The following is a 22,041-nucleotide window of genomic DNA, read 5'->3' as shown; positions in this document are numbered from 1 at the left end:
AAGTTTTTTTTTTTTTAGACAGGGTTTCTCTGTAGCTTTGGAGCATGCCCTGGAACTCAGAAATTCACCTGCCTGCTTTCTAAGTGCTGGGATTAAAGGCGTGTGCCACTACCACCTGGCCTCTGGTGCTGGAGACTGAACTCAGGGCTTCGTATGTCTCAAGCCAAGGGTTCTACCACTGCTACATACCCAGACTTCATCTTTACTTTTTGAGCCAGGGTCTCACTTAAGTTGCCCAGGCAGGCCTTGAGCTAGGTTTCTCAGTCTCCAAAGTAGCTAAGCTAGGATTATCGGCCTGTACTACAATGTCTGGCTCAAACTTTCAAAATAAAGTAAAAAAATGGTATCAAAACACAGATTACTCAAAATAAAAGCAGGTAAGAAAGTAGTTTTACTATCTCTCTGCCATTATCTTCTGGATTTCCTTTTTTAGCCTGCTTTTCTACCATATAACTTGGATGGTCATGAAAATTCCTAGTATTCTGCTCCCAGCCTATGGTCTCATCCCAACATCTTTGACTCAGCCTCAGCCCCGAAGGACTTCCTGCCGGTGGGGCCAGTGACATGGCACAGCAGGTAAGGGGTTTTTCTACCAAGCCAAATGACCTTGATCCCTGGGTTCTACATGGTGGAAGGAGAGAGTTGCCCTCTGCCCTTCACGTGATTGTGTCCACACATACAAACATTTTAAAGAATGAACAAGGGTGCTGGAGAGCTGGCTCAGAGGTTAAGAGCACTGGCTGTTCTTCCAGAGGTCCTGAGTTCAATTCCCAACACCCACATGGTGGCTCACAACCATCTATAATGAGATCTGGTGTAATCTTCTGCCTCCAGGCATAAAGGCAGGCAGAACACTGTAATATAAATAAATTAATTAATTAAAAAAAGACTTGTTTTCCCCATAGCGGGCGGTGGTGGCGCACGCCTTTAATCCCAGCACTCGGGAGGCAGAGCCAGGCAGATCTCTGTGAGTTCAAGGCCGGGCTGGACCGATAGCCTCCAAAACAATACAGAGAAACCCTGTCTCGTAAAAACAAAACAAAAACCAACCAACCAACCAAACAAACAAACAAACAAAAAAAGAATGAACAAGATTTTTGTTGGGGCAGGGGAAAGGGGGAGCGAGAAGGAGCTGGGACTGACAAGTGAAGAATGTTTTAAAGAAAGAAAGAAAGAAAACAAAAGAGATTGGACAGCACTGTGAATTACATCGGCATTATTCCAGTATTAATTAGACTGGTCTAATTGCTATTATTAGTTTTATATGTCTGGGGGGGGAGGCTTGCTGAAGTAGAAAAGCCACCAAAATGAATACTTTTATTAAAGAGATGTCATCTACATGTTTAGTATCAAAATTCTATTCCTTCTTACATGAAATGTTAGTGAGAGTAGATAGTTAACCGAAAAACAAACAAAAACCTCCTGCTTCCCCTCCCAAGTTTTCACTTTGGGTTTTAATTAGGAAAGGTAATATAGATTTTGAATTTGTAGTTCATAAGTGAAAAACACCAAAGACAGACTAAACTTTGCACCGGACATGTGAGGTGAGTTCAGGTAGTGGTTGTGATGAAGTCTCACCTAAATGCCCACAGCATTTAGCTAGTTCCAGAAAAGAGAATCGAAGAAATAAAACCCAGGCACACTGACCACTGAGAAAGCTTAAAGCACAGTAGAGAAGGGTCAGCATGTGGGGAGTGAGAAGTGTACCTTTGTGGTAATAGCTGCCGTCTGAGATGTATTCTTAGGGACGGATCCAGGAGAGCCTGGAGAGCCTGGGGACCCAGGTGACCCTGGAGAGCCAGGCAGGCTTGCTGTCGACGACTGGCTGCTGAGGTTAGTCTTTGTCCCACTGGACAGGGAGAGTTTGAAACTTGGGCTCTGTCGTCCAGAAAGATTAGTTTTCAGAAGCACCTCCTTTTCTTCACTTTCTTTCACTAAAATGAGAGTGTAAAAATAGTTGTCACTCATTTTTTTCTCAATTCTTCCAAATGAAGTGACACTAAAAACAATTAACCAGCTTATTTCTTTGCTCAGGTGCAACTCTGATCAAAGGATATGAACAAAGCCTTTCCAAGTACTAAATGCTACGATTATCCAGCAAATTTTACAGTAGGGATGTATGACCTTTGGTATCACATTTAGTATTTGTAGCCTCCTTCAAACTATTTTCCTTAAACTAGGAAAATTCAGCCTACACCTTTACATAGTCAGCAACTCAGCAATGTCCTGTAGATCTGTGAATTGTCATTGTATATTCTGAGTAGATACTAATCATTTTCTCAAGAAATAAAAGACCTGGATGAGAGAGCCTTACTTTCCCTTGCCCACTGTTTTAACATACATTTCTTCCTTTCCATGAATTTACTTATTGGATCCATGATATCATCATCATTCTTGGTTTTGTCAGATGGAGACACCACAGCTTCTCCATCTTCCATGTCATCTTCATCTGTGTTGAACCACATCTCTTCCTCATCTTCTAGTGTTCTGGCATCCCGTCGATATCGATGATTCCTCAAGATGGACCGCATGCTATGAGAAAATGGAAGGCTCTAAGTGGATTAGGTAAACAAGGTACTGGGAATGATCCCTGACACAACCAAAACCAAATCACACTGGAACAAAACATAATTAAAAGACAGATCCTATCAAATCTAATATAAACCATACTACAAAGGCTAGACATGGTACAACAGTTAGGGCCTATGTTCAATTTCCAGCATCTAACAGCAGCTCACAACCATTTGTATGTCCAGTCTTAGGGGAACAAAGGCTAGAGATGTACAATAGTTAGGACCTGTGTTCAATTCCCAGCATCTAACAGCAGCTCACAACCATTTGTATTTCCAGTCCTAGGGGATGCAATACCCTCTTCATCTTTTGTGGTTATTAGGCATGCACCTGGTAGGTACACAGATATATACATGCAGACAAACCATACATACAAACAAATAAATAAATAATAGCTGGACAGTTGTGGCACACGCCTTTAATCACAGCACTCGGGAAGTAGAGACAGGTGGATCTTGAGTTTGAGGCCAGCCTGGTCTACTGATTGAGTTCCATGATAGCTTCCAAAGTGAAACAGAGAAACCCTGTCTTGAAAATCGCCAAGCTATCCTCCCAGAGGAGGAGGAGAAAGAAGAAACTAATGGGGGGAAAACAAGCCCAATACTACAATTGTGAATCTAGTTAAATAACTAGAAGGCATATGGTATTTAAAAAACATTTAAGATACTCTTTTTTGTTTTGTTTTTCAAGACAGGGTTTCTCTGTATAACAGTCCTGGATGTCTTGGAACTTGCTTTGTAGGCCAGGTTGGCCTGAGATTAATGCCACTACCTCCTGGTTAAGATAATATTCTGATCATGTGAAACCTCACTGCTATATTTTTACTATATATATAATTCAGCTACGCTTTCAGAAACAAACAAGCAAAATTAGCACAGGGGTTGCCAAGATGGCTTAAAGAATAACGGTGTTTTCTACCAAGTATGACAAACCTGAGTTTGAGCCTCAGAACCCACATGGAAGAAGAGACCCAACTTCTCCAAGTTGGTCTCAGACAAACCCCATCCCAAAGCACATGTAAGTGAAGCTACACACATGCATACAATAAATGTTGAAGAAAAAGACAATGGCAATTCCCTCCACTCCCCACAATTTCCCATCTTCTCTCTACTGCCAACCCAAATACTGCCAAGAACCAAAAAAGTCAGCACACAATCTACTGCTGAATTGAGAATATGTTCAACTATCCAGTAGCTTACCTGTCAAGTTTGGGGTTGTCTTGCCTTTCTCTTTGTTGTTCAAACCTCAATTTTAATCCTTTAAAAGTCTGCACATAATCTACATCTTCTAGTGCTTTCCAATAATTTTCAATTACATGGGCAGTTAATGATTTTATATCTTCCTACAGAAAAAAATTGTAATGAAATAAATCAGACACATAAACACCACTTTAACAAAATGAGGCATTACTATGGCAAGTCCTAAAACTCACCCAAAAGTTAATTTCATAAAGCTACCATACAATTTAAAAATAGTCAACAATGAAAACAGGAATAGCATATACTATACTGGCTCCTTCAATAGTATGCAGCTTTTGGTGTATCTGGGAACTGTCCACAGGTGTTCCCAGAGTGTATCTCTAAGCCCCATTCTAGTGATTCTGGTTCCCGAAGATTGGATACAGTGGTACACACCTACAATCCCAGCACTTATAAGGCTTGAGGCAAGAGAATGGTCATGAGATTGTCAGTATAAACTGTAGAGCAAGATCCTCCCTAATCTCAAAAAATTACTTAAATAACAGAAAATGTCTACAGTAAAGTTCTGGAGATGAACTTCTATGGCAGTTGTGCAGTATCATAAAAGATACTACCCTCGCCGGGCGTTGGTGGCGCACGCCTTTAATCCCAGCACTCGGGAGGCAGAGGCAGGCGGATCTCTGTGAGTTCGAGGCCAGCCTGGTCTACAGAGCGAGTGCCAGGACAGCCTCCAAAACTACACAGAGAAACCCTGTCTCGAAAAAAAAAAAAAAAAAAAGATACTACCCTTTGAGGATACATCTCATAATGATGAAAATGACAAGCATTTGAAGTTCTGTATATCTTTTCACAATTCTTCCTTTTGTTTGAAAAGGGTCTGAGGAATACTAGGATTAAACTGAGCCACCACACCCAGCATATTTATTACAGTTCTATTAAAGCACACCAGATAATTTTGCACATTTGTTTTTTTTAATTGGCATGAATTGAATTACTTTTAGTTTTTTGGTAGCATGGTTCTTTAAACAAACAATCCCTCCACACATTCTCAAGACAAAAGACAGACACTCAAATTTCTCATATTAAAACCTGAAATTCTAATATAAGAAGGCAGAACCTACCACTCTAATAAATTCAAACATTTCTATTATGGCGGAGTTCATCAGATTGTAACGAGATCCATTGTTGAGAAATGCTTTGACTACAGGTTCAAATAGAAAACTTTTCATTATGTAGCGGTTATAAAATTCATCTTTTAATCCAATGATTTTTCTCTTAAATCGGAGGGCACCTGAAACACAAAGGCATTACTGTTTAATCTACATCTCAGAGTCAACAAACATCAGACCTTAATAACAGACACCAGTATTCTGCATTCTCACCTATGTGCACCTGAACACAGGAATCTTAAGATTGCTGAAAGAAAAGGCATTCAAGACAGTTTATGTTGGTAGGTTCCATAATTCATGCCTATAATCCCAACACTTGGGAGGCTGGGGTAAGAGGATTGTTTAGAGTACAAAACCAGTGGGGCTATATACTGACTTCTATGACACCCTGGCTTACGATGTGAGACCCTAACCCCCCCCCCCCCCAAGGTAGTGTATGTTATCATAGAACACAAGTCTTAGAAAGCCAGAAAAGTTCTGGGAATATATCAATCACTATGAGCCAAAATGTAATTTATAGCTAAGGACTGAGATTATCATATTATTTAAGGGAACAATCTTTTTCATCATACTCTTTTGAATACATTTTAAAATCACCTAAAAACAAAACAAAACCACTGTTTTTTAGGGCAGTCCACTGTATAATAATTTGATCTTCAAGTTTTTGGACAAGTCTCACTATTTTATAGAGTTCATGGATTTATACGGGTTTATTTGTAGATGTGGTTAAAAAAAAAAAAAAAGACAACCAACTACAAAAATCTGCATGCCCCCATAATTGCCTTCCCATGGTTTATATAAAAATTTAGGTTGTTTTAAAATTCAGTCCTCTACTCTCATTGCAGCGAGTATGCTTTTGAATTTTCCCTTTAATAATTAATTAGGCTTTAACTTACAGATTAGCAGATATATATTTGCATCTTGAGGTATGGGGAGTTACATAGGTCACCATTCATCAAGATCCAAATATACTCAGACAGCTAGACTTCAGCCAAGCCCTCTTGAACCTATATGGAATTATCAGTAAGTTAATGCCCCAATTACTGTAAACAGTTCAAAAAAGCATACTCACTTCACGCAGTCACATCGTCTTCGGTTGGCAAGATTAAATATTGTGTTTGTATTTTGATTTCTTTGGAGATCATGGAAGTGGCTCGTTAAATTGCCAATTTGTTATTACTCAAGTCCTTCATGAGCAGGTAGCCAGGCAACCATGCTGACACGGTTTCTGGGTGGGAAGGCAGAGGAGTAAAGCAGCTCAATTTTTCTTTAGTTGGCACAAAGAGGTCCACAAGTGAATGCCCAATTAGGTACAGTTGGTTAGAAACTGCCCTAACAATCCAACTTATTTAAGAGTGTATCTTCATAAAGAAACACTCTGGGCAGGGAGTTTCAAAATAGTTTAAAGAATAATAACTGCATTTTATTTTTAAACTACTGAAAAAATTTAAAATGGTGAAGTCATTTTAAGCAGTAAGAGGCATTCTTCTGTGTGTTGAGTGAAGGCCTAATAGATTCCTCTTGTTTTGGGTTATCTGGTAGAAAAACTTAAGTGAGACAGTTCCACTTGTTTAGAGAAAAACACTTAAAAAGTTCATGCTAACAGATGAATTTTAAACTTTCAAAAGCAAGAACTATTATTATAAGGTTTGGTTATCTAACTCTGCAGGCTCTGTGGAGACTTGTGTCCTATCAAAACATCACATTAACCCTGATGCTATATATGTATCCCAGAAATCAGTGAGAGCAGGTCATTCAGATGTCACCCTTAACCCCCTAAAAGCACAGCTACCCAGAAAGTGCTAAGAAAGATAGAGGTAGTTCTAGGTGTTTTTGTTTTTTGCCTCCCTTTCTTATTTCCATTCATCCTGATTAACAACAATAATTATTTGTTTAAAATCATCCCCTTACACTGCCCCACACCAAAATATCCAAATACTATTATTCTTTCCTACTGAATAGCAAACTGTTTTCCATACTTTACCAGTCAATTCTATAAAGCCCAGTCATTAAAGGAGGTTAGAGAAAGCTCCCAGTTATGTTCAGTAATAATGTGCACTCTGGTTCTACTTACAACAGGCCAGGAATCTCTTGTGTTCAGTTTTGATGACATTTTTTTGTAGTACACGACACGAGATTTCATGGAGTAAGTCTAAGACTCATTACTACATGTGGAACTAATAATAGAAGCTTTGTAGCAAAGCTGAGCCTGCCCCCATCCCAATGAGGCTAGGGATTGAAGCCAGGGCCTTACGATGCTGGCATGCCAGGTCAGCACCCTAATCTCTGACCCTCCAATAAAGCTTTAAAAGAAATCCATTCTTTTTACAAAGTTCTGTTTCTGTTCTCCAGTGTGTGTGTGTGTGTGTGTGTGTGTGTGTGTGTGTGTGTGTGTGTGTGTGTGTGTGTGTGTGTGTGTGTATGTGTGATACTATGTGCCATGGCTCACATGTGGAGGCCAGACAACAGCTTTTAGGAGGTTCAAAGGATCAAACTCAGCAGCAAACCACTTCTACTCACTAATCATTTCCCAAGCCTGAATTCAATACTTTTAAACAACACTACCTAGTCAAAATAAAAGTTGTTTAAAAGTACCCAGTCTTTTTTTTTTTAAGATTTATTTATTTGTTATGTATACAGTGTTCTGTCTGTATCTATGCCTGCAGGCCAGAAGAGGGCATTATTACAGATGGTTGTGAGCCACCATGTGGTTGCTGGGAATTGAACTCAGGACCTCTGGAAGAGCAGTCAGTGCTCTTAACCTCTGAGCCATCTCTCCAGCCCAAAAGTACCCAGTCTTAAAAAGGCACAGTAAATAGATTAATGGGACTTACTCATTTTAGAAAGGACTGCGGGTCTTATCTACAGACTTCTTAGTTGTATTTAAAAGTGACAAATACTAATTAAAAAGAAGCACATAAAATATAAAACTCCTGGGGCTGGAGAGATGGCTTAGAGGTTAAGAACACTGGCTGCCCCTCCAGAAGTCCTTAGTTCAAGTCCCAGCATCTACATGGTGGTTCACAACCATCTATGAGTTCTGGTGCTTTCTTCTGGTGTGAGGGCATACATTCAGGTAGAATACTGTATAACATAATATAGCTTAAAAATAGATTGTAAGCCGGGCGTTGGTGGCGCATGCCTTTAATCCCAGCACTTGGAAGCAGAGGCAGGCGGATCTCTGTGAGTTCAAGGCCAGCCTGGTCTACAAGAGCTAGTTCCAGGACAGCCTCCAAAGCCACAGAGGAACCCTGTCTCGAAAAACAAAACAAAACAAAAAATTGTATATACATATATAAAGCCCCAAGTTCCCAAACTACGTTAACTATTGTCTTTTCTACTTACACAGTATATTTAAATTATAAAATTCTCTCTGAAATACTATACCAAACTTTTTATTTCAATGAATACATTTCTCAGAAGAACCATAAATCTTTTGTTTTCCCAGATTTATACAGTTCTTACTGTATAGTATAAAGCCAGTCTTGATTTCTTTTTCTTTTCTTCTGTTATTCGAGACAAGGTTTCTCCATGTATCCCTGGCTGGTCTGGAAACATAGAGACCTTCCTGCCTCTGCCTCCTGAGTGCTGGGATTAAAGGTGTGTGCCACCACTACCCAGCTTAAAGCCAATCTTTATAAAAGGATTATTACTGATGACTGTTATTGTCTGAGATTCTCTCACCCTAAAGTCTGGGAATAGAGGCCCACAGTGAAGAGTTAGGTGTTTCAAAGTAACCTGTCCCAGTTATAAAATATGTATAGAGTATACTTAAGATATAATAACCATAGTTTTCAATAGGATTTCCATCTTATAAAATGATTCTTTACATAGTTATTATACTGGATTGCAATATATTCTTTTTACAATACTACAAGCAAAGAAGGTACAGGAACTGCCCAAACTGCAGAAAAGGCCTTTTCTTTCAGCTTGCATGCCCTGACACTTTCTAGCTGGTCTCAAAGTTTTCCATCTACAGCAACACACCACCTTCCTATACCTTAACCGCACATTCAATTAACAATGTCACTCTCTCCTATGAACAAGACAGTTCAAGTTAACACCTCTGTGAAAACTTCCTGATCTGCTTCACTTAGAACAAGTTGTTATTAAGTACAGTTCTTATTAAGTTGGATTTTGATTTTCATGTGACACTCTCCTAATAAATTAGGAAAACAAAATTAATTATAAATGCTATGCCATCAACTGCCAAGACTTACCTTAGTTTGAGATGATAAATATATAAAGATGTGCATCTCAGATTCATTGAAATGTACTGGTAGTTTTTATTTAATCTCCCCCCCCCCTTCTTGGAGACAGGGTCTCTTTATGTAACTATGGCTAGCCTTGAATTCACAGATATAGGCCTGCCTTTGGAGTACCAGAGCTACAGGTTAAGTCACCATATCTAGCTATTTTCTTTGCTGAAATAAAACTAAACAATCTATGCATTCATTTTCCATTTCTGTTTCATTTCCCAAAGCCCTTTCCCCACACCCAGACAAAACTCATTATGAGGACTTGAAAGAACTTAGCCTTGGTACTACCACCTCTCCTATGGTAAGTATATAGAGAAATGTTTTTGTGTGTATCATGTTCTGTCTGCATGTATGCCTATCTACCACATGTATGGCTAGTGCCTGTACAGGCCAGAAGAGGGTGTCAGATTGCCCTGAAACTGGGGAACAGACGGTTATGAATTGCCACATGGGTACTGGGAATCAAACTCAGTCCTCTGGAAGGCCATCCAGTGTTCTTAACCACTGAGTCATCTTTCTTTGTATATTCAAAGCTCCCTGGTGGAAGATGGTTTATTTGTTTTAGCCCTTAGAAAGACTCATCAGTAAATACAGAAGCTATGACTAAAGTAGTATTTAGTATTTTGAGGGTTCAGTGGAAAGTAAATAAACCCAATATTCTCAGGTTGTAAAAGACATATTCCAAACACACACATTTATCACATATGTGCCAAGTAAAGAAACATGACAAGTGAAAACTTAAATAAAACACGAAGCTTAAAACAACAACTTACCTTTAAAGCCAATTGGCAAGTTACTTGGCAGTGTGTCAGCCTCCAGTATCTCTAAACTTGGTCATCAACTGACCAGTAACTACAGTTTAGATATGCAAACTCTTTACCTAAGAAATCTGGCTACAGCACGACCACAGCACTATGGATTAAGCTATTTCTCTCTCTCTCTCTTGTTTGTTTGTTTTGAGACAGGGTTTCTCTGTGTTGCTTTGGAGCTGGGGCTGGAAACTCACTCTGGAGACCAGGCTGGCCTAGAATTCAGAGATCAGCCTGCCTCTGCCTCCCAAATACTGGGATTAAAGGCATGCGCCACCAAGGCCTGCCTTTTATAAAAAAAAGATTTATTTATGTATGTTAGTGCTCTGCCTGCATGTATACCTGCATACCAGAATAGGGCATCAGATGCCATTACAAAGATGGTTATGAGCCACCAAGTGAGTACTGGGAATTGAATGCAGGTCCTCTATCTGGAAGGACATTCAGTGCTCTTAACTGCTGAGACATGTCTCCAGTCCAGTAACTTTTTTGTTCTCTTGAGACAGGTTTTCTGTTTCTCTGTAATAGCTCTGGCTGTCCTGGAAATGTTTTATAGACCAGGATGACCTCAAACTCAGAGATCCTCTTACCTCTGCCTCAAGAGAGTTGGGATTAAAGGCTATCACCACCTGGATTAACCTATTTCTAATTCAAAAGTATGTTTTACTATAATAAACTGAAGTCTTAACACACTGAATATCAGCTTAAGAAAAAAATACAACTGACAAATCTAAAAAAAAAAAAGAAGAATCTTGTTAAAAAATTTCTCTTGCTTTTGGACTAGGGGTGTAGTGTAGTGGTCAAGTGTATGCAAATGCTTTGGGTATTGGGCTTAATTCCTAGCACCTGTAACCTCAGCACTCCGGTAGCTGAGGCATGAGGATTGCTGTGAGCTTTAAATCAGTCTGGGCTGCAGAAAGACTACCAATAAAAAGGCAAAACAATAAATGAAACACACACAGATACACAAAACAAGCAAAGAAAACTACCTATAACTATGAAATCATTCACTTTCTTCATAAAGGTACACATGGTCTCTATAGTATTATTTGTTTTTCTTTTATTAAACCATCTTTCAGTTTTTAAGTTATAGAAAAGATAGGCCACGGGTAGTTTTGATTAAACTGTAGTTACTTACCACTTGAACTGGCCACTCCACTTTGTATGAACACAAGACATAGAGCTTGTACCAAGATCCTAGTTCCCTGATGAGCCTCGCCCCGCCCCAAGTCAGTGATGTTCTCAGCAACTAGCTTTAAAGCTACAAAGAGGTTGATATAGAAAGATCATAGACAATTGTTTAAGAAGCACTTACATAATGCCAAGAAAGCATGCTTGGAGGCCATAAGAACTAGCACTCGTCGAAGGATGTCCTTGTTGATAATATAGTTCTTTATGTGGTAGGTATGGTGCTCCACACAAAATGTTAGCAATTCCAATACAAGTGCCAGTAACTGTGCAGTTTGAAAGTCATCTAGAATAAGCAAAACATGGTCATATGTATGTTCCATAGATGACAAACAGTTTAAGAAGTCGCAGCACACACCCGTTTCTTTGGTGATGATGCTCTCTATCTGCTGCTGATTCCACCACGTCTGTGCTTTCTTCACCACTCACAGTGCGCTCACAACACAACGGTAATCACTGATAAATCTTTACTCTTTAAAGCCAGCAAATCCCTCCAAGTATTTTATTTTTTTCATTCCTCTTCACTTAGCCCCCATAGAATATGGCATACTCCCTTCTACAAGTTCTCAGTAAATGCAGGGGGCTTGAACGTGTGAATTTGGCTGTCCAGTAGTATCTCTTTCCCATCAGAAACCTCTTCCATAAAGGGTCAATCGGACAGCAAGTATGTTTGTAGCTCTGCAAACCTCCTAGCACATATCCAACCCTGACCCTGAAGCCTGAAAGCAGTGGGCACATAAGCCCATACATATGTCCATAAAGCTTCATGGACAAAATAGCAGCAAGCTGGACCTGAAATGTGGGCCACTGCCTGCCAGTGTGGCCTGTAGAATGAATACTTGTTCATCGTCACAGTATATGAGGCTAACTTTGCAGAGCCCCCTCTAAGAGTAAGACTATTTATTGCCCAAATGAATGTAAAAACCACCAATGGCATGTGTGAGCTCAAAAGCAAGGGAATGCGGGAAATCTTATAATGCCCCTTTAATTTGGCTGTAAATCTAAAACTGTTCTAGAGGGAAAAAAAAGAAGTGTGAATTTGGAAACAGGAGCTCAAATTTTACCAAATACAAATAAATATAGAAAGAAGCGAATTGACATATTTCAAAATTTGATTTTAGGGTCATACAAGAGTTTATCTGATGTGCTGGGCACAGAAACACACCTTTAATCCTAGCACTTGGGAGACAGAGGTCCATGGATGTTCAAGGCCAACCTGGTCTACATAATGAGGCCAGTGCAATGTAAAGAAACCACGCCTCAAGAGGGGAAAAAAAGTAAAACTAATATTTATTTTTCACAATAGTACATCAACACCAATAGTTTCTATTAATGCCATGAATAACACTAGTAATAGAGTATGATTTAAACATACTCTATTATTATTGAGTTTTGTTTTTTTTTTTTTTTGGGTGTGGGCCACCATGACCAAGGCATCTTTATTTCTTTCTTTAAAAAATTTATTTATTATGTATTCAGTGTTTTGTCTATATATATGCCTCGAGGCCAGAGGCAGGTAGCACCAGATCTTATAACAGAGGGTTATGAGCCACCATGTGGTTACTGGGACTTGAACTCAGGACTTCTGGAAGAGCAGCAGTGCTCTCAACCTCTAAGCCATCTCTCCAGCCCCTACATTGTGAATTATAAGGGAAAATATGTGTGGATTCCTGGAGAGAGCTTCAACAGTAATTTCTAAAACTACCCTTTAAACATTTACCTAAGTGTAAGTCCTAAGAAATAAGCTGTAATCATTTGTCACACATCTGTGATCCCAGTACGAAGGATGTTGAAATAGGAAGATTCTAAGATTGAGGCCAACATGGGTTTCATAGCAAAATCTCTCAAACAAACACACATACAAACAAAACCCAACATGAAAAACTACTTTTTTGGGATATAATTTTGTTAACTGTGATTATAGTACTTTTACACAAATTTCACCTTAAAAATATCTTGAAAATACATGATAAAATCTCACCCAATCTATTAAAGATGGCTACTTCCTTCTTAGGGTATATCTTGCTGCTCCTGCTTATTTCTGTCTGTCTGTCTGTCTCTCTCTGTAAGTTTTTCGAGACATGGTTTCTCTGTGGCTTTGAAGGCTGTCCTGGAACTAGCTCTTGTATACCAGGCTGGTCTTGAACTCACAGAGATCTGCCTGCCTCTACCTCCCGAGTGCTGGGATTAAAGGTGTGTGCCACCACCGCCCAGCTTTCTGTCCCTTTCTTTATAGACTTAATTTTTTATTACATGTGCATTAGTTTTTCTTCTGCCTGCACCATGTACGTACAGTGCCCATAGAGGTCAGAAGAGGGCATTAATGTCCTGGGACTGGAGTTACAGACTATTAGCAACAGTGTGTGTCCTCTGAAGAGCAGCCGGTGCTCTTAAGCCCCAATGTCTTAAATCTAGACCATACTCAACACCAATTCAAGAAAGCTACAAACCTGTGTTATCTTACCTTTACTAGGCTTGTCTTCTGTTGTATTTGCTAGTAAGGGAGCAGTAAGAACATGCATACAGTGCTTGTAGAAGAAACCCAGAAATTCAGTCTTTTCTGTTTTCTAAAGAATCAAAAATATTTTGATGAACTTTATTAACTGTATTGGTTCCTACCAGCAATAGAAAACATACTGCTATGAAAAAGAAGAAATAGCCATGGCTTACATTGGCAGTGGCTAGCATGTTCTCTGGGTCAACTAAAGTTCGAAGCAGGCCCATAAGTTGGACTGCTCCTCCAAGCTCAGGATCTGTATCACAAATCATATGTTCTATAATGAGGTTGATGAGCAAAATATCCTGGTGATAAAAATACACATAATATAGATTACTAAGACACATATTATATAGCATTACAGCTAACTCTAGCCGTCTTGTTAACTTCAAACAAAATAGTGACTGATCTATTTAACAGGATAGATGGAAGTGTTTCTTTTCTCTAACAGATGATACAAAGACATTAAATAGGATCAAAAACTTAAGTTTCTCTTCCTATTATTTCTTTTTTCTCTTTCGAGACAGGGTCACTATGTAGTTTTGGCTGCCCTGGAGTCCACAGGCTGTCCACCCTGCCAACTCAAGAGATCTGCCTGCCTCTAACTCCCAAGCACTGAGATTAAAGGCATATGCCACTACCTTTGGCCTTTTCTATTATCTTTAAACATGTCTGATTAAAGAAAGAAAAAACTAGGATCACAAAGGTCAGGTTTGGTGTTTTGTTTCTCTAATAACTTTATCTATCCTCTGCAGAAGGACTTTACATTCATGGTTTCAAAATAAGAATACTTAATTAGAATTTGTAAAACTGCTTTGCTTTCGTTGCATTTTAATTTTCTTTTCTTTTTGACATTTGTGGAAATGATAAATTGGGTAAAGTGAGACGGAATGCACTGAATAGTAGTATATTACATAGATTCCAAATGTCAGAGAAAACCAACTTCTGCCTTTCCCAAGGACCTTTAGCGATTTAGGATAGTGTTCTTGGCTCAGAGGATTAATAAGAACTGAAGGATACAGCAAACTCCCTCTGCTCGTCTATGTATGCAGTGGTTAAGACAGACAAGGACAAAGAAAATGCAGACACTATATGGAAATGATTGGCAAGTGAAATGCAGAGGCCTAATGCATGTTCGTGGAGTGAGAGATGCACAGTCATGTCTGCTCACCCAGTGGTTACAGGGCCTAAGAGAACAGCCTTTAGTTTTAATTACTCAAGATATTCTGGTTCTCAAGATAGGACTATTTCATAGAAGAAAAATGTGATTACGATTCAATAATTCATGGTACATTTTTGTACAGTCTATCACTAAATTTAAGAACCACAAATAGAGAGACATTACTAGGCATGAACTTCAAACTGGTGGAGGAGAGTTTTTAAAAATAACAAAGGTTATGTTTCATTTTGTAAGAAACACTGCAAGCTGAAATTCTGCAAACATAAAGGAGACATAAATTTCCTCTTCTCAAGGAAACCAAGATAGTTTAATCTATTTTTAAGTAAAAAACGTGGTTTCCAAAAATTTGGGAGGAAGGAGAAAAAACAGAGCCACTGGTTTAGTAAAGTGAAGTAGAAGAGCACATACATTCAGGGCTTCTATGTACATTCTGTACCACAAAATTCAATCTACACTACCAAGACAGTCTAAGGTATTTTTAAAGCCAATTTACCTATTCTAATTTCTGATTAAATACATCACACTTATGAGAGTACAAGAAAATAACTGGTTTTTATTATTATAAAGAAACACTTCCCTAATACATTTCAGGGCTGTATTTTATTTCTTTAGTCTCGATGATTCTGAGAATCCACCTCTAGTAGTCTAAGTACTTTCCAATGAGAGTTACTCACAGTTCCACAAACAGAATGGTTAATTGATTTAAGGGTTTAAATAAGACAATATAGACAAGTCAGCTTCATAATTTAAAAAAGTTGACATCAAATACAATAAATTTATAAACTAAGACAAGTACAAATTAAGGGGAACAATGAGCCACCTAACACTATGGCTACACTTTCCAAAAAGTAGTAGTTTAAATCTTAAAAATACATAACCCCAGCTATAGCTTCCTATACATAAATACTATTAGTGTAAATAATATTTACCTTGCTGGTTATTTTTTGCTCTGTTAACTTCTTACTTACATCATCATTCTGTTGTGCCTCCTGCATGACAAACTCTCGTACCATGGATGGGTTATATTCAACCAAGTATGAGAATATATCAGTAGCAGCACTTCGCACCTGTGTATCATCCATGCCCTGCATAGAAAAAATGCCATTCTCTTAAAACCATAAAAATATGAACTTTATCAATGAAACTATCCAAAAACTGACAAAAGAAATTGTCACAAAGCACCAGACCATAAAACAAACATCTAAACATCAGTAGCCACTGATAAGTTGATGCTCTAGCAAACAACTCCTTATCCATACTCACTTACATAAGCAACCCTAATTAAAACCGCTGGGTCACAAAACAAAACCAGCAAACAAAACAAAGACATTAAAGAAAGATAGGGATGAGAGCCAGTTGAATCTCTTGAGTTTGAGGCCAGCCTCGTCTATAGAATGAATTCCAAGACAGTCAGAGCTATACAGATAGACCCTGTTTCAAAAAACGAAACGAAAAGTAGGGATGACGTAGCACTAAGAGAGGGTTCAGCTAAAGTGGGAAGGAATTAAAAAGAGGATGATCACAGCACACTGTATAAAATGGTCAGAACTGTACTGGATAGAGCAGTTGCCAAGAAAGACTAAAAACCTGCCTTCAAATCCAAGAACCCATGTAAAACCAGGGATGACAGTGTCCATTTGTTGCCCCAGTGCTTCTTTGGTAAGGTTAGAGGTAAAGACAGGGAACTCCATGAAAGCTACTAACCTAGCTAGCATGCAGTATATAAAGACAAAAGGCAAGAGACCCTCTCTCAAACAGAATGGAAGGAGGCAAGGACTGATATCCAAATAGTGCAACGACATCCACATGCTCAGTGGCTTATGTGATCACACTTACACATGCACACACAAACTTTATGGGTGAAGGCAGCATACACAGTAATGTCAAGGGACAAATCTCCCTTCTGTCTGCTGCAGTGCTGCATACTCAAGGCTCGCTGTCCTGTGAGTTTCTGAACACATCCGTCTTAGAATCCCACCTTACCACAAATTAACTATCTGAATGATACCACATATAGCTTTTTTTCTAAAAAAAAAAATTTTTAAATTAATTGATTGTGTGTGCAGTCTTCTGCCTGCATGCCAGCAGAGGGCACCAGATCTCATTCAAGGTGGTTGTGAGCCACCATGTGGTTGCTGGGAATTGAACTCAGGACCTCTGGAAGCGCAGTCAATGCTCTTAACCTCTGAGCCATCTCTCCAGGCCCCCGTAAGGAATACCTTTTAACATTTCATTTGATAGGATATAAAGCTAATTATTAACGATGTGATTAAATTATTATATGTATGCACCCATGTATGCACAAGGTCTAATTGTATAACTCTCAATGGCCTGAAACAGGCTAGCTTCAAACTCACAGGAATTTCTTTGACTCTACCTGGGATTAAATATGTGTACCACCACACCCAGCAGAAAATTATTTTAACTAAGCAGTTTATTAAACATAAGGAGGATTCTAATACTGGACTTGTATCACTTCTTTTAACTTTGTTACACACAGCCAGCATTAAATATTAGCTATGCTCAAATACTTTGCCTACTATATAAAAACTACTGTATTTATGTGTTTAGGCATATATGTAATAATTAATCAAAAAGAGATCACTAACTCATAGAGTTAGAGAGAACACAAACAGGTGCCTGGGAAGGAGGAAAGGGAAAAGTGATATATAAGTTTAAAAACATCACACATAGGTAGTTCAGAATGTAGAGAAGCAAACTTACAAGGATGACTTCTAAAGCTGGTAATATGCCCATGTTTGACAAAGTCTTGAAAAAAGCATCTCTGTTTTGGGGTTGTAGCGTTTGAGAAAATGCACAAAACTCTTTTAAAAAGTTAACCTGAAATCAGGAAAAAGGACAAGTATTAAAAGGTCAATCTCAAATTAGAAAAGTATTGAGTGAATGTAAATGGCTATTTTACTTCTCTACCCTTCTAGTATATGATTTCTTACCAATTCTTGTCTTTTTTCTTCATCTGTTGCTTCATCTGTTAGTTGTGCAAACAAATCTGTCAGAAATTTTTCATCTTCCTATGAAATAAATGACAAATTTAATTATCTTGCTGGCAAGACTATAAAATTTCAGCATTCTATAAACTAGCTTAATAAAAGATGTCAATTTTTTTTAAAAAAAGGGGAAAACCAACTATTAAAAGACATATATATACACACACACACTTATGTATGTATGCATATGTGCATGCACACACAAACTTGTGCACACACAGCCAAATGTGAGGGGCGCACATCTTCACTCCCAGCACTAGGAAGGCAGAGGCGGGTGGATCTCTATGAATTCTGGTCTACATAGTGAGACCGTGTCTTAAAATGAAAAGACAAACTGGAAACTTCTGTCAGAAAGATTACCTTTGTGTTTTGACAAAACTCTTTTCCTAACCCTGCATTAGGACCAGGAAGAAAGTGTTTCACATATTGCAAGCCAGTAGTTTCTCATACTCTACTACTGCAAGAGAGCAGTCAGACTGACTATAGCTGTTTCACCATGAAAACTTAATAAACATAAGCACACCAAACCTGGTCTAGTGGCAAATGCTTAAAATCACACCAGTGGGGAGGCTAGCAAAGAAGGATAGAAAGTTAGGGGACAACATGAGCCGCAGTGAGATTCTGTCTCTTAAAGAGTCAAACAAAAAACACACACAAATGTAATCAGTGTTTGCCAATTTAGTTTGCATGAGCTAATGGTAGAAATTAAGGTTCTATAACCTCTCTCCGGTAAGGATAAAAATGAACATTCTTTGGGCTTCAAAGATATAGAAAACTATTTTTAAAATGTTAAGATTAGAGATCATAAAGAAGTATCTAGGGCTAGAGAGATGGCTCAGAGTTAAGATCTGGTGCCCTCTCCTGGCGTGCATGCATACATGGAGGCAGAATGTTGTATACATAATAAGTTATTAAAAAGGAAGTTTATCTATTGTTATATTCATTAATACACAAAATTTTGAAATAATTATTTAACACATATGAAGGTCAGAAAGTAACTTTTTGGAAGTTGGTTCTCTCCTTCTATCATTAGTCATCTTGCAGGTCCCATGTAAAAAGTTTTATAATGCTGATTCTTCTGAAAATATATAAATACATGATTCTGATGTTTCCTTCTTTTTTCAAAACTTATGGCATCCAATTTCAACATACATCCCAGATTAGTATCAGAGTATTTAATAGTATTACAGAGGAACTAGTCAATGGTAAAGTGTGTAATTTTGTATGTGTACATGTAAAGGTTGGGTAGGGAAGATATACCTTATGGGCTGGAGAGAAAGCTCAGTGTTTAAAAGAGCTTACTGTGCAACCATGAGAACAATTCCAATCCTAATCTTAGCACCTAGACAACAAGCTGGGCACAGTAAATACCACCAGCACCCACTGAGTGGGGTTGGAAACAGGGACAAAAACAAGGACACATAGCAACGTATTGGTCCAGAGAGGCTCTGCCTCAAAAGAACAAGGCAGCAAGTAACAGGACACTCAGTGTCCTCCACTGGTCTTCATGTATACAAAAGGGCCTGTACCTGAAAACACATGTACTGACATCACACTCACACAAAGCAGAATAATTCTAGTTCATTTTATCATTTTGTCAAATACTATATAACGTAGTTCACATTCAAATCAAGCATTAATAGACATCTTTTTTTTTTGGGGGGGGGGTGTTCCAGGCAGGGCTTCTCTGTGGCTTTGGAGGCTGTCCTGAAACTAGCTCTTGTAGCCCAGGCCTGCCTCTGCCTTCAGAGTGCTGGGATCAAAGGCGTGTGCCAACACTGCCCGACTTAGACATGCTTTTTTAAAACTACTATGTTTTACAAAATGTTCAACACTTTATTGTATGGTTTCACTTGATCTTCAGAAACTTCATAGTATCTTATAATATGAGTCCTCAGAAGGGAAATTCAAGGTTTCACACAACAAGCTGTTCAAATCATACAGCAGTTATTAAGTAACAAGTGAAGTCCAAACTCCCACTACTCTCAACTACTACAAAAACACACTTTGGTAGGGACACATGCAGATGTGGTTACAGGTACCCGATGTGGGTAACAGGACCAAACTGCAGTTCTCTGGAAGAACAGCACATGTTCTTTCTGCAGCTCCGGATTACTTTCTTATTGTTATTCCCCTAAAGTTGTTCTAACTAGACTCCGTCCACTCCCTTTGCAATTTGTGATTATCCGAGACCAAGTCAGGACCACCAGCATGCTAACCAAGACAACAACCTTCAGGTCTCAAGAGTATCATCATTTATCAGATTAGAATAACTTAACTTACCTGTAACATACCAACAATTTCTACCTTGTTGAAAAAGATAAAGGAGTGAAGTGTTGATAACATGTTTTCTTCAAAGACTGAAGGGGTGGGGAGAACCATATCTTGTATATACTGAACTCGGTATGTCTGATGAATTTTTTGTTTCAGCTCTGGATCAGATATGGGAATTACTTCTTTAAATTTGGCTGTTTTTGTTAAAAATTCCCTGTGTTTTCGTGGTTGTGATAAGGTTGGGTCATATTCCAAGCATCCAATGACGTCCATTATACATTCCTCAGAGAACATAACCTCAAAAAGAGCAGTTCGGTTCAAGAGGAAGATCCCTTTGATAATTTCATATAAGTGGTGCAGTCCTTCAATGTTTTCCAAATCTTCACACACATGAAAAAGCTCTAAAAGCTTTTTAATATAACCCTCATTTTCCAGTGCTAGTGCGAGTTTCTCACGACGGAGGGGGGAAGGTAAAGATGATGCTACAAGCTCTGCAATTTCCTCCAGTCGACTTAATTCACAAGATGGCAATTCTAAACCCGGTGAGGACATATCATCAAATCGCTCCTCTTCAGACTCATCTACCAGGTCCTGAGTGATGTCCACTGAAGGGTCCTTCCCTTGAACCTATTAAAAAAAGATTATGTGGTAGTAGCTGACAGTAAGTTCAAACAACAGATGAAGGCGCAAAAAAAAAAAAAAAAAGCTGTTTATCATACAACTATCTACTATGATGTAACTCTCCAAATGACGTTTTCATGTTCATGCAAACTAATCAATAGTTGGAGGAACTGAGTAAAGTGAAGTGTGTCAGGAGCAACTTCCTCGGACAGCCTAAACAGACTGTCAGAGTCACTTCAAGACCTACAGCATAGAGGACCAAATACATTAGAAAGACAGTCCTCTGTCCGTGGCCATCTGTTCTAATCAGAAAAACTTCACAGAAACATTTCTAGGACTGTGCCAAATTTGGGTAGTACCAAGCTCTTCAAACTTTAAGTAAAATTCAAATGAGTATCAAATATAATAATGTCATGGTCATAATGAATACACATAATTCTAAGACAAAAAGGAAAAACATCTAATGTCAATCCCAAAGTCTGATTAACAGTCTCTTGTAATTGCTAGACAGTAGCCTATGATGAAAAAAAGAGATTAGGACAAAGTGCATTTATATAGCAAAGCTAAATATACAGTAAGTGAAATCTGGATGTGTAGAACTGTGCACAAGAGCTATCTGCTGAAAGTTAAAAAAGCAATCGATGAGCCTGGTGGTAGAGGTGCATGCCTTTAATCCCAGCATTGGGGAGGCAGATGGATCTCTGTGAGTTCGAAACCAACTTGGTCTACAAGAGTTAATTCCAGGACAGCCTGGTTCTGCTTCCCGAGTGCTGGGATTAAAGGTGTGCGCCACCACAGGCGGCTGAAGTCTAGCTTTTATTCTTCAAAAACAACTAATAAATGTACACATTAACTAAACAGTTCACAAAAGAACATAAATAGCCAATAAATGGAAAGAAAAGCTAAATATGCTCTACAACTAAGTGTTAAAAGAAGGAACACAGGAAGACAAGTAACTATAGGATCTCCCCATATATGGGGAACCCAGAAAAGATGAGCTTTGGACACAGAGTAGAACTATGGTTATTGGGGCTAGATATGGGTTGTTTAGGAATGGTAATATTGTTGGTTTAAAGATACAAAGCTTCAGGTGGATAAGAATGGACCGCTTGATGTCTTGAGGTCTAGTGAGGGAATGATTGTGGTTGATAACAACATGTTTAAAACAATGTGTTTTAAAAGTTCTAAGAATATTCTCCCCACAAAATGGTGAGAAAATACAGGTTAATTGATTAACTTAGCCGTGACATAGTGCACACACCACAC

The 22,041-nt window shown here is 38.6% G+C and overlaps 1 protein-coding gene across 2 annotated transcripts in view; it reads right to left on the bottom strand.

The window, feature by feature from the left end:
• Ppp4r3a (protein phosphatase 4 regulatory subunit 3A) overlaps positions 1-22,041 on the bottom strand; it is a 44,835-nt gene that overhangs the window by 1,387 nt on the left and 21,407 nt on the right. Inside the window, exons 4-14 of one of the 2 annotated variants that reach the window (XM_005068402.4) lie at positions 20,164-20,781; positions 17,827-17,904; positions 17,597-17,713; positions 15,802-15,957; positions 13,866-13,997; positions 13,660-13,762; positions 11,323-11,481; positions 4,892-5,061; positions 3,771-3,913; positions 2,342-2,532; positions 1,708-1,934 (exon numbers count right to left, since the gene is read on the bottom strand). In XM_005068402.4, coding sequence (XP_005068459.1) covers positions 1,708-1,934; positions 2,342-2,532; positions 3,771-3,913; positions 4,892-5,061; positions 11,323-11,481; positions 13,660-13,762; positions 13,866-13,997; positions 15,802-15,957; positions 17,597-17,713; positions 17,827-17,904; positions 20,164-20,781 — 2,094 coding nt within the window. The remainder of the gene's footprint in view (positions 1-1,707; positions 1,935-2,341; positions 2,533-3,770; positions 3,914-4,891; positions 5,062-11,322; positions 11,482-13,659; positions 13,763-13,865; positions 13,998-15,801; positions 15,958-17,596; positions 17,714-17,826; positions 17,905-20,163; positions 20,782-22,041) is intronic. The other variant, XM_005068403.4, reaches the window with a different exon arrangement.

The sequence above is a fragment of the Mesocricetus auratus genome, unplaced genomic scaffold (genome assembly GCF_017639785.1).
Source record: "Mesocricetus auratus isolate SY011 unplaced genomic scaffold, BCM_Maur_2.0 Super-Scaffold_15014, whole genome shotgun sequence".
Taxonomy (NCBI): domain Eukaryota; kingdom Metazoa; phylum Chordata; class Mammalia; order Rodentia; family Cricetidae; genus Mesocricetus; species Mesocricetus auratus.
This window is presented reverse-complemented; position numbering and strand designations above follow the sequence as displayed.